General features: G+C 46.4%; 2 protein-coding genes across 3 annotated transcripts; both read right to left on the bottom strand.

Moving 5' to 3' along the window:
• Positions 1-613: 613 nt before the first annotated feature.
• Positions 614-5,911, bottom strand: LOC125532472 (ATP-dependent zinc metalloprotease FTSH 5, mitochondrial-like). The gene is made up of 7 exons (XM_048696525.1): positions 5,754-5,911; positions 4,573-4,651; positions 4,088-4,348; positions 3,636-3,872; positions 3,423-3,547; positions 2,132-2,608; positions 614-2,022 (listed from the first exon to the last, which is right to left on the bottom strand). Exons 1-7 carry the CDS (start codon positions 5,778-5,780, stop codon positions 1,108-1,110), a joined length of 2,121 nt encoding a protein of 706 aa, XP_048552482.1. The 5' UTR covers positions 5,781-5,911; the 3' UTR covers positions 614-1,107.
• Positions 5,912-6,948: 1,037 nt separating this feature from the next.
• On the bottom strand, positions 6,949-11,379 carry LOC125532473 (casein kinase 1-like protein 2). 2 transcript variants are annotated; one of them, XM_048696527.1, is made up of 14 exons: positions 11,030-11,379; positions 10,879-10,919; positions 10,159-10,228; positions 9,906-10,054; positions 9,722-9,817; positions 9,569-9,639; positions 9,278-9,339; positions 9,058-9,121; positions 8,898-8,982; positions 8,692-8,818; positions 8,467-8,549; positions 8,326-8,380; positions 7,775-7,917; positions 6,949-7,628 (listed from the first exon to the last, which is right to left on the bottom strand). In XM_048696527.1, the coding sequence occupies exons 1-14, from the start codon at positions 11,103-11,105 to the stop codon at positions 7,575-7,577; spliced, it is 1,176 nt and encodes a 391-aa protein (XP_048552484.1). In that variant the 5' UTR covers positions 11,106-11,379; the 3' UTR covers positions 6,949-7,574. The 2 variants fall into 2 exon arrangements, with proteins under 2 accessions (XP_048552484.1, XP_048552483.1); XM_048696526.1 differs by having other exon boundaries at positions 6,949-7,636; positions 11,030-11,376.
• Positions 11,380-12,362: the final 983 nt, after the last annotated feature.

Here is a 12,362-nt window from a genome sequence, read left to right on the forward strand (position 1 = left end):
AAGATCGCGAGATAAAGATGAACTTACAATGACAAATTCTAAAAAGAGGTCACTATTTGACTATGGGAAGACCACCCACCAATGATTCTTATGAATTGCTGATATGAGCTGTTTGATCAGCTGCAGATTTGCGGCCAAACAGTTGTTAGCAAGGTACCTCTTGAAATAAGCGGGTAGCTATCTCAAAATCAATCAGCAACTAAAAGAAAATTTGTTGTTCGCAAGGTTCGATCAGTCTGTGCAGTACTGTTGTTAAGTTGTTAACATGGCTATTCCAGATTCTACCATGGAAGCATATTTTTGCTTTTACATTAAATTAGTTACTATGATTGTGTTATCTATGTGGGTGCCAGATATGCTCTTTTTTTTTACCTCTCTATATAGGTCTCAGGATACTTCACATAGTGGGGCCTTCCAAAATTCAACAGATCCAAACCCTACAATGAGCCCACCGGCGAGGCTTTCGAATGCCAGTTTTCCATTCGTTCATACTTCCACAAATTTTGGAGACAAAATGTTGTTGCACACTAGCTACCACTGGTGTGATCACACAAGGTGATCTACACATCGCATTGCCGACCTTGTCAAAGGTAAAAACATCAACAACACCAAATAACCTGATGCAATTGCATCAAGAATCAATCTCCGTGCAGATATATAGAAAGGAAACAACAGAGTACCAGGCGATGATCTTACAATGCCATGTCATTCCTGGTGAGCTTTTAACATCGAAAAAAGTTGCCACAGCAACAACAAGGCAGGCCGTCTAAACTGGAGTATAACCGGCGCGTTATAACTTATCCAAGATTGCGACATATGATACGTCACGACGATCAAATGATAAGACGTCTAATTAATGCAGAGTACAAAATCTCCTTGACATGACTCAGCGGATCCCCTGCCATGAATGGATCTTCTTCTTCTTCAGGCTGCATCATACCAACAGCCAAGAACACATATAAATTGTACTCCCGACTAGCTAAATTACTACAGAGTACAGATGCTCTCTTCAGCGGCAGCTAAGAATTTGCCCTGTTGTCCATAAAAAAACAGCATGCTAATTAATGGCACTTTGCTGGGTTGATGTTCTCTTGTTGCCCGGCGAGGCTAGGACCCGATGCCTGCGACTCCTTTGGCTTGAGCCGCTGCTTGCTGTGCTGCAGCTGCTGCGGCGGCCGCAGCCGCTGCTGCTGGAGACTGGGGTGAGGCTGGGGCAGCGGGTGTTTGCTGTGGAACCTCAGCAGCCTGGGGCTGCTGAGTGTCACTGCTGCTGTTTACCTGCGACAGAAGGTTCTTGATCTGGGCGCCAGTGAGGGTCTCGCGCTCGATGAGGGCGTTGGCGAGCGCGTGCAGCTCCTTGTTGTGGGTCGTGAGGATCGTCTTGGCATTGTTGTAGGCCGTCTCCAGCAGCTCCTTCACCTCCTGCTCCACCAGACCCCGCGTCTGCGTGCTCATGGTCTTCCCATCGTCGTCATAGTTGTAGGCCACAAGGCCCACGCGCTTGCTCATGCCATACTTGGTCACCATGGCCTTGGCCAGCCGGGTCGCTTGGCTTAGGTCGGATGACGCGCCCGACGTTACCTCGCTCTCCCCAAATATAAGCTCCTCGGCCACCCGCCCTCCCATGCAGACGTCCAGCCTTGCCAGCATCTGCTTCCTAGACACGCTGGTCTGGTCCTTCTCTGGCAGCTGCGTGACCATGCCCAGAGCCATTCCCCTCGGAACAATGGTGGCCTTGTGGACGGGGTGGGCACCGGCCGTGTGTATCGCGACCAGCGCATGCCCTCCCTCATGGTATGCAGTCATCTTCCTGCTTTCGTCGGATATCACTGCTGATTTGCGCTCGCTGCCCATCATGATCCTGTCCTTGGCAAACTCGAGGTCGGTCATTGAAACAGATTTCGCTCCATCCATGGCAGCCTTGAGAGCAGCCACGTTCACCAGGTTTGCAAGGTCTGCACCTGAGAATCCAGGCGTTCCCCTGGCAATGGTCATCAAATCCACATCGTCTGCTTTTAACACCTGCAGTTCAGTTCAGGGAGAAAAGGTGGAGTCAGCTGCCTTAAATTATGTGGAGAAAACCAATCAAGCATTACAAGAGAAATGCATGGGATAAGGAAGGATTCTTTACCTTTGACATATGAGTCTCCAGGATCTGCCGTCGGCCCTCAACATCTGGGTTAGGAACCACGATATGACGGTCAAAACGCCCAGGCCTAACAAGGGCTTTATCTAGTGACTGGGGGAAGTTTGTTGCTGCAATTACAATGATCCCATCATTCTGCTTAAAGCCATCCAGCTCAACAAGTAACTGGTTCAAGGTCATCTTCATATACTGTTGATCTTTTGGGTTTCTGCTCCCACCAATTGCATCAATTTCATCAATGAAAATTATACATGGAGATCGTTTCTTTGCTGCACTGAATAGATCCCTCACTCTTCTTGCCCCGACACCCACAAACATCTCCTCAAACTCACTGCCGCTGCAGGAGAAGAAAGGAACGCCAGCTTCCCCAGCGATAGCCCTTGCCAACATGGTTTTCCCTGTCCCGGGTGGGCCGACAAGTAGAACACCTTTTGGAAGCTTGCCACCAAGGCGTGTGAAACGCTGCAAAGCATGAAAGGTGATGGTGAATACTTATAAAAGAACAAGGGCACATCACATGAAACACTCTACACATCTTTAAGCAAAACTTGGTTTAACAGCTCAGCACCAAGGACACAGTATAAAAAGGCACAATGTCATGACAAAAGCAATAGTATATTTCATTCTATGTAAGACTTAAAAGCTACTCCCTCCGTCCCATAATGTAAGACGTTTTTTGACACTTTGAAATAAAGTGGCGCAAAGACTACTCTATGTAAGACATTTATTCTACACTTTACTTTGTACTCATGCAAGAAAAGCTCAGCACCAAACTTGGTTTAAGCTACACTGAAGACATTTATTCTATGTAAGACTTAAAAGCTACTCCCTCCGTCCCATAATGTAAGAGTACAAAGTAAAGTGGCGCAAACTTTTCAAAAGAAAGGCAGAAGAGCCTTTCTTTCCATGTAAGCTGCAGCGTATATTTCATTCTATGTAAGACTTTTATCATTTATCGAGTATCTCTAGAAGACCAGGATGAAAATATTAGATGGGAAATGCAGTTCTTCTGCGGGCTAAAAATCACAACAAATAGAGGGAAAGGGAGGCATGACATGATTAAGTATCAATTTATCATGTAGCAGACCAGTTGATTTGGTATTAACTAAATTGTATCTGTCTTTAAATTTCAGTACAGCACAGCATGTTTAATTGTTTATGATAGCAGCCTCGTTGGGGAAGAGTGTAGACATATTTGTTTACAGTATCATTACCCAGCTGTTAATATCTTCCTAATTCACTGGTGGATGGAAACAGCAGAGTGATAAAACTTCACCTTGGGATCTCGTAGGTAGTGAACTATTTCCTCGAGTTCAGCTTTAGCTTCATCAACCCCCTTGACATCACTGAATTTTGTGCTCGAATCCAAGCTTGGCTGAACCTCTTCATGCAATCCAAGGCCTGCATATATAATTCAAAGTGAATAGGGACTACTGCTGGAACTGAATAAGGATCAGGAGATGTATATAAAGTCATCAAAATGACAAACCTTTACTAATTCCTCTATCTTCAATCAGAGCCCCGATGCCGGAGATTACTAGGAAAGTGAGTGCAATGCTTCGGAAGGTACGCCAAAGCTGCTCCTTGAATTGGCCAGTCTCTGATGCAACCATGTGAATTGGTGCACCAGCAGTACCAAGAGCCCCATCTTTCGTCGTACGGCCAACACTTTGAAATGCTGGGATGCCACTAAACCCTTCTTCCTCCCTTGCTGAATTGACAATTCCTGCGTGTTTAGATCATGTTGAGTGTTAACATCAAAATATGAGAGCAGAAAGTTAAAAATAAGGGCATGTGTATATCATAAAAGAAACCCACTAGTTAAAGGTGCGGGTATGGCGTAAACAGACAGTATCATGTTCAGTACGTTGAATGAAGGACGCACTTGAACAAACAGCACAAAAAATCAATCAGTTTAAGTGAAGCAGTAGAGACCACTACCTCTCTGCAATGTCTTAAGCAGCGGGCTTTCATCCAGCCTGTCAAGAGCGACAAGAGCCTTCACATACTGGGAGAGAGCCGAAGAGTTGTTATGTAAGGAAGGCTGGCTCTCAAAGATCTGCACGACCCTTTCTGGGTTACTTCTGTAGATCTCTTTAAGAAGGGAGGCATCACTTGGCGTGTCAAAGTCTCGTAGCCTGCGCGCGAAGCTACCGACGTAGCTTGATCGGTACCTCTCTTGCAGCGCCTTGAGAACTCCGCCTGCATTAATTAGAACACCCAACCTCAGTTTGCAAACAGCAGGATTTCTTTCATGAGCAACAACTGAAGCATGAGACCTGGAGTACAGTAAGATGCGTTTTTTTACACAAAGGGAAACTCTTTATGCCACACTAATAGAAAGAAATGCTCGGCATAATGAAACCAGGAGCTTGTTTCCACATAAGAGTATGTCCTTGGAAGAGAGGGAGGGAGGGAGGCCATACCGGTGCCATTTGCAGGTGTCCTGAAAGCACTTGTACTCACTAGCTCATTGTAGACCACACTCGACGACCGCCTTCCAGCCTGCGACACAAACAGAAGTTCAAACATACTGCAACCAACGTTTGAGCTGAGCTGAGCTATCTCAATAGCGACAGGCATAAAGAAAGATCTGAAATGACTTAACTAAAATATATTTAAAAAGCCAAGATATTACACAAGGTTATCACATATCAGGTGACTCATGGAAGCTCAAGTGGAGATTAAAACATACCAAGCTCTATTGCATGACTAAAAGCAGCATGAGTCCAAAGAGGCCAATAGCTCCAACAATTGAATAAAAGAGCAGGTTCATGTGAAATTGTGAATACTACTCCCTCCGTTCATAAATATAAGATGTTTTGGATATTTCAATACGGACTACATACAGACTGAAATGAGTGAAACAACAGTGTAAAACGTGGCCTATATGCATCCGATTCAGAAAAAAGTTAAAAAAAAAACATCTTATATTCATGAACAGAGGGAGTGGTTTTTAGCCTTTCTCTAACAGTGAAATCTCCAGCATCTTCATTCATAGCCTTGAATCAGTGAAAACACAAGAAGCACGGCATGCCAAACAGAGCAATCGACAGCGGTACAAACAAACAAACAAACAAATATCCCTGAAAAGGGGGTAGCCACTGCCTTGGATATGCAACATCTGATTTCTGAATAAAGGGCGAGACACCACCGCCTGGCATTCGGCGGTCCGAGATAGAAATTCTAAGCACCATCCATCTGCTACAGATTTCAGCCTTATTTTCTCCATGCGACGAATAATTAACCTAACCTACTACTACTAGTCTGCATAGTTGCCGTTGCACTGGCGTGATTCGACAGCCACCGGCTACGGCGGCTAGGCTAGGCACTGGACGGCGGAGGAGAAGTAGGCCGGCGCGGTAAGATCTACTCCCTCCGTAGTATCTATGTATTGCGGGGGGGTTGAATATTCCAGAGTCAGACTCGCGGCGCCCTAATAAACCCTAGCTAGCCCCGCGGACGACGGCGCGGCGGGCGCCCTGAAACCGCGGCACGCACGGCCGATCCAAGTTACCGACACGGGCGGGATCGCCTGCGGCGGCGCCGGCGGCGGACGGAAGGGGACGGAAGAGGAATCTTGTTCGCGGAGGGAGGGAGGGAGTACCTTGGAGAGGGCGAGCCGCCAGGCCATGGGGGGGAGGGGATGGGGTGCGCCCCGCCGCGAGCCCACCCGCCGGGTGATCGGAGCCGGTGAGGGAGACTGGAGAGAGAGAGAGAGAGATTGGAGAAGAAGAAAGAGTAGATTTTTTTCCCCTTGTGTTTTCTCAGGCTGTGGTTAATTTCGTGGCGTCCTTCTTTCCCTGGGCCGGGCCGGGCCGGGCTGGCGGTTGGGCGAGGGCCGGACCGGGCTGGCAGTTGGGCGAGGGCCGGACCGGGCTGGCAGTTGGGCGAGGGCCGGACCGGGCTGGCAGTTGGGCGAGGGCCGGACCGGGCTGGCAGTTGGGCGAGGGCCAGGCCACGAGGCCCACGGACTTGAACGGATACCATTTTAAAAAACATGTGCTATCCCACTCCATGTGGATTATCATCAATAAAGCTTAGTTTTGCCCTAAAAAAAAGTGGATGATACAAAAATGTTCTACTCCGATTTGCCAAAAAATTGATGATAAAACAAGTGCTCAGTACTACAAAAATACAGTATTGTCTAAAAAAAACTTAAAAATACAGTAGATGATAAAAAGGTGCCAAGTTTGTTCTTCAAAAAAAATAGCCAGGTTGATGGTGTAGCAAAGTTAATTTGGTCTCAAGATTTTCAACAAAGTTCAAAATTTGGTTTGGGAAAACTACATTGGAGTATTTTGTTTTTTGACAAACACATTACAGTACCCTATGAACGCACACATGCATACTCTGCCTCTACGAGCACCTCCAAGAAAGTTCTTTTATCCTTTTTCCTTGTGGCTGGTCTTGAGATTGATGAAGTTTGGTGCTGATACAAGCAGACAGTCAAAGTGGTTCCAGACCTCAACCAAAAACTCAATTGTAAATTCAGCGGCATACAGAAATCTCCAAAAACATATTTTGAAAAAGATCACCATTCACATTCCCTCAGAAAAAAAAACAGATCTCTCAATTGGCATGAACAGCTCCAAGAGATGCATATATCTCCATTCATTCAACAAAAAAAATAAGGAGCTGGATTTGTTACTTCATTTTTACAAGGAATAGCACACCACTTCAGCCCTGCCAAAAGCATAAATAAGCAGCAGCAATTCTCAAGCCTCGACAAACTAGAATGAAATGCAAATCTGCTAGCAGTCAATCATCTCAGCTTTGGCAACAGAATCAACAGCAGCAGCTCTCAGTCTCACCAACTTTAAAACATGTATTATATATTCGCAGGCATTCGGCCATTTTAATTTAAAAACCAAGGGATTCGAAACGAGCGGCGTTACGCCACGCCGGCCTGCATACATCTCTCCGAAATACAACATCATCCATCTTCATCAAGGGACTAAAATTAACGCCGCAAGCGACCACAACAAAGGGGAGAAACAAACTGTACAAATTAAAACGGCCAAGCAACCCACCGCCGTCATCAAACACCATTCGTTCATTCCATTTCCATCCATTCATTCGTTATAAAGAAGACCACGGCACGCCCGCCCGTGGTAGCCGCTGCCTGGCTGAGACATCCCCGCCAGACCACACCTCTTATTTGCCCGGCCTCCTCCGTCTCGGGGCCTAGTAGTGGTTCCTGGTGTCGTCGCCGTCGAAGTTGAGGCCCTGGATGCCCCGCACCGTGGACTCGTAGTTCTTGGCGCTCGACGACTGGTGCCTGCCCGAGGACGACCGGCCCCTCGTGTCCGACGAGTCGCCAACCTGCGGGCTCCACCGCGGGGCGGACGACCGCTGGAACGCCCCTGGGCTCGCGTCAGTCGTGCGGCTGCGCGTCTGCTCCGCGTCCGTGCTCGGCTCCCGGCTGCTAGAGACAGCAGGTCGCCTTGAGGATCCGCTTGACCGTCCCAGCAAAGTCGAACTGGAGAACTACACGTCATTTAAGGGTCAGGTGTTACAGGCCAGTTTTATGTATGTATGTACACAAGACCACTTCAGTGGTCTGCATATTTCCCTAGCAACAAGAGACAGATGGGATGAAATACGTAGCAACTCTTGACAACTTACCATAGCATCTTTTGAGGTGGATTGGTCATGTCTGATTGGCGACTTCTGTTTGGCCAGGCTGCCTGCATTTATAGCTGGAGGTGGAACCTGGCGCCGCATGCCATCCATATCTGACCACCCGCTCCTCCTCCCTTCTTCAGTGGCTGCATCCATTCAGCGCACGGTTGTTAAACACATAAAGGCGCGAGGCAAAGACCAAACTGCGACTGGTCTCAATGGGTTCATTATCATACATCTGTATTTCCCACACGCTTATGTGATTATCATTTAAACGGTTCCCGGATATACATACAATTAACCAACTCAACAGAACAAAGCAACAGGTAATGAGCCTGATTTCTAACTCCCTACTAGTACGAACATTTTGTAATCTCAACCTGGTTGTACCACATGCACATTTCAAAAATCTATTTTCCAGGGAAATACCATCTTATTTGAAGAATACACACTACACAGACTTACATCTACTACAGATACTAACTTATTGCCTTGCATATAAATAACTGATAAGATACTCTAGAATCCATCATGAGATGGATAATATACTGTACCTGACTGTCTATTTGCCATGGGAGCCATCCCAGAGCTTTGTCCTGCTGCCGCGGCCTAACATAAAAGGAAAGCAGCAAACGGTAAGACATGAATCGTCATGTGCGCAGCATTAAGGAAAGGAGGAACAGCAATGTACTGACCATGGCGCGCGGTGGAGCACTGGTCATTTGTGACTGTTGATACTTGAGAATCGTCCAATCAAAAACATAATCAAATTGAAACCCTGCAAGTACCAAACATTGCTCTGTCAAGAGTTTAAAAGGAGAGCAATTTGCAGCATTTTGGTGTGTAAACATCAATGAATCATCAATCACTAAATTAAATGAATGATTATAAGTTCAAAACATGCAAAAAAGAAAACTCACCCTCTCGAATAAAAAGGTCTCTGAACAATCTCTTGAGATACTGATAATCTGGCGTATCTTCAAAGCGCAGTGAGCGGCAGTAATGGAAATAAGATGCAAATTCAGTAGGATATCCACGACAGAGGGCCTACAGTCAAGAGAATACAATTAAGAAAATAATGCCTCAATGGTGGTGAACGCAGGATATAGAGAAGAACACACGCTACCTCAGTTGAAGTGGCAATTTTCCTTTCGCTGATTTTCTCATACTTCTGTTTCTTGTTCCCAGCTTTCAGACCCTGCCATGGAAGACTGACAGCAACAACAGCATGTGTCAGTGCAGATAATTAGGCTGCCAGAAAATCACGTGTGGTTATTGTCAACAACCTTCCTCTTAAGAAGTACATCAGCACATATCCAAGAGATTCCATGTCATCCCTCCTGCTTTGTTCTACGGTGAAGCAGAAAAATAAATTAGGATATCTGAACAGATTAATGCATGAAAGGTAAGAGAATTTTACAAGGAACAAATAACACTAGATGCCTCGGGAGTCTAAGTACAGTTACAGAATAAAGGAGTACACAGCCAACAGTCAAGGAAACTTACCAATTCCAAGATGAGTGTTTACACTCGCATATCTTGCTGTTCCTGTCAAGTTCTTGTTCTCTCTGTGATTAAATAGAGAACGGTCATAAGTTTTGCCACAGATACTGTGTTGTCCACTGATTTAAATTATATAATCAGTGCAAAACTCAGGCATGAACATAAAATGCTTATGCCATGAATGTAAAGAAGTTATGTGTGGCAACATCAAAAGAATAGCCGTAACTTTGACAATATACTGTAGAATGCATCCAAATCTCTTCAAGTAGATCACCAATGGGATATAACATTTACCTATATGGAATGTGCTGGTGTGTCGATGTATCCCTATACTTCTTTGCAAGCCCAAAATCTATACAATAAACCTACAGATAGATGAAAGTTGCAGATAAGAACACCAATAATACATCCATCAATAAAGGCATGCCAGTGGAATGTAGCGTTGACCTGATTTGCCCTTTTCCCAAGACCCATGAGAAAATTGTCCGGCTTGATATCTCTATGCAAGAAAGACTTGGAATGGACGAATTCAACACGGTTGATCTGAAAAAAAGGAAGTAATCCAAATCCCACATGATGAAACGAAAGAGACCAAAGTAATGATGCCAAGGGAATCTGAGGTGTTGCATACCATTTGATCAGCAAGCATCAAAACAGTTTTTAGAGACAGCTTCCTGTTGCAAAAACTGAAGAGATCCTCGAGGCTTGGGCCCAGCAAGTCCATCACCAAAACATTGTAATCACCCTCCACACCAAACCACTTGACGTTTGGGATTCCAGCTGCAGAACAGTAGGGAGAGTCAGTTGATCCCTCCATGAATAAATAAACAAGAGAAAAGAGACTGGACCAAGTAAGACCAAGGAAGCAGGAAAATATATATTACTTCCTCCTTGAAGTATTCTGTACAGCTTTGACTCATACAGCAGCTGCGGATGCTTTGTCTTGACATTTTCCTGAGCAAAACCACGCAGAAACAAGACGAATCAAAGAGCATCACCTCAGGTAAATGAATCAGGCAGAACACTTGTAATGAAATTAGAAACTTATTATGGTTATGAGATCAAAGCAAATTAAGGCTAGCCTACAGAGAAGTGAAACAGAAGCAACTATACTGGTGCGAAACATTTGTGTGTTCCATTCCATCTCTTGAAGAATCTCATATTTTGGTAGACAAAACATGTAATTACAAGCTTGCGGTAAGAGACTGAGCAAATGAATCCTAGCCTAGGAAAAGCAAACAGAGGGGCAGTGGTGTATTCCATCTCTTTAATTAAGGTTTGTATTTCGGCAGCAGCAGCTAAAGCATGTAACTAGACAAGACAGGTAGAGCAAACTGCATTGCACACAGCCAGCCAAAGCACATAATTCAGTTAGCACCCCAAATCCTTCCATGCATCACCATTCCATGAGCATCAGCTACAGGAATTAACAAGCGGCGTAATCCACGGGTTTCCACGGCCTTATTAATCCGACGCTAAGAAAATCATGGCATGGCAATTCGTCAAATCTAGCATCCAATTCGACCTAGATCCCCCGAAACCACACCACGGGGGGCGGAGAAAATTGATGAGCGTCGTGGAGAGAGAGGGACGGAGGAACTCACGAGCTTGATCGCGACCTCCTCGTTGGTCTGCACGTTGGTGCCTGCACAGAGAGACGGAGACGGAATTTGTTAAAAAAAAAAGAGGAAGAGAAAAAGGCGATGGCTTTGGGAGGAAAGGGGGATCTGGCGGCCGGAGGGGAGGGGGACGGACCGAGGTAGATCTCCCCGAAGGAGCCGCTCCCCAGCTTGCGGCCGACGCGGAACTTGTTGCCGATGCGCGGCTCCATGGCCGCCGCCCTGCCTGTCCGTCCGCGCGAGCCGAGGCTACCGCCGGCCGGAGCCTCGCATGCGGTGGACGGGAGGGGGAGGGGAGGGAGAGGATCGGATCGGGGCGGCCGGAATTGGGTCGGGGTCGGGGGCGCGGGGCTAGGGCTCGATCGAGTGGATCGGAGTGAGGAGGGATTGGGGATTTCTTCCGGGGACGGAGGAGCGAGCGAGCACCTGACCTGACCTGACCACGAGACGGACAAGCGCCGGGGCTCGGGGACGAAATACTGGGGAACCCGGGGTGCCCCACGGCAAAGATGGCGGGTCGGGGTGGTGGAGTCCCCCCCTCCTTTTCCCTTTTTTTCCCTTCTAGTATAAAAATAAATAATCTCCCTTTCCCAAGCCAACAAAACCTCAACTAGCAACACATCTCTTTCATCTTCTTCCCATTTTTAGTTTGGATGGAGGATGTGTCCTTTTTTTTTGAACCGGGCTAACCCCCCCCCCCATTATAGAGGACGGAAATACATCAGTCTTACATAGTATCAGGAGAAACGAGAGGGGTAAGGGGAAAGCGAGTTCAACGCACTTCTAGGAAACCCACTGCATCCGCCCATCATCGAAACGAATGCTATGGGGCGAAAACCTAGCAGCACCAAAATAGTCTAGCCCTATTACAGACTGATCGCAGTCAGAGTATCAGGCCAAGTGAAAAATAACCAGCCTCCATAAGACCACCAAGAGAAAACGACTCAAAATAAGCAGCTAATCATGCCATATTCCTAGAGCAAAGCAGCATCTATCTTCAGCAGTCATCAATTCTTGTAGTAGCATCTAGCTTCAGCAATCACCAATTCTTGTAGTAGCATCACATATCCTCATCAGCGCCATGGTCCCAGTGCGAACCATGTCTGCTCCGGCACAAAGCTTCATCATCTCGCCTTCCTTCTGTAGACCTGCCCAATAAAGAAGAAGAGAGCAGACCGAGAACACGATTTCAAAAGGAGATTTAATTAATTTCTTCTCAAAAGTGGCTCTGTTTCGGGCTAACCAAATTGCCCAAGTAACAGCCCCAAGGCCAACAGTATAAAAGTTGTCATAACCAGGGAGGAAAGAATGGCACCAATAATAAAATTGCCAAAGGTTCTTTGGGCATAGATCAGTACCCAGCGTCACCCCAATCGCTCTCCATACTATTTTGGCAACCGAGCAACCAAAGAAGAGATGTTGTGCTGTTTCTATCTCCCGACAGAAGGAACAAGTCGGATTACCAGGCC

This window comes from Triticum urartu, chromosome 1 (genome assembly GCF_003073215.2).
Source record: "Triticum urartu cultivar G1812 chromosome 1, Tu2.1, whole genome shotgun sequence".
Taxonomy (NCBI): Eukaryota; Viridiplantae; Streptophyta; class Magnoliopsida; order Poales; family Poaceae; genus Triticum; species Triticum urartu.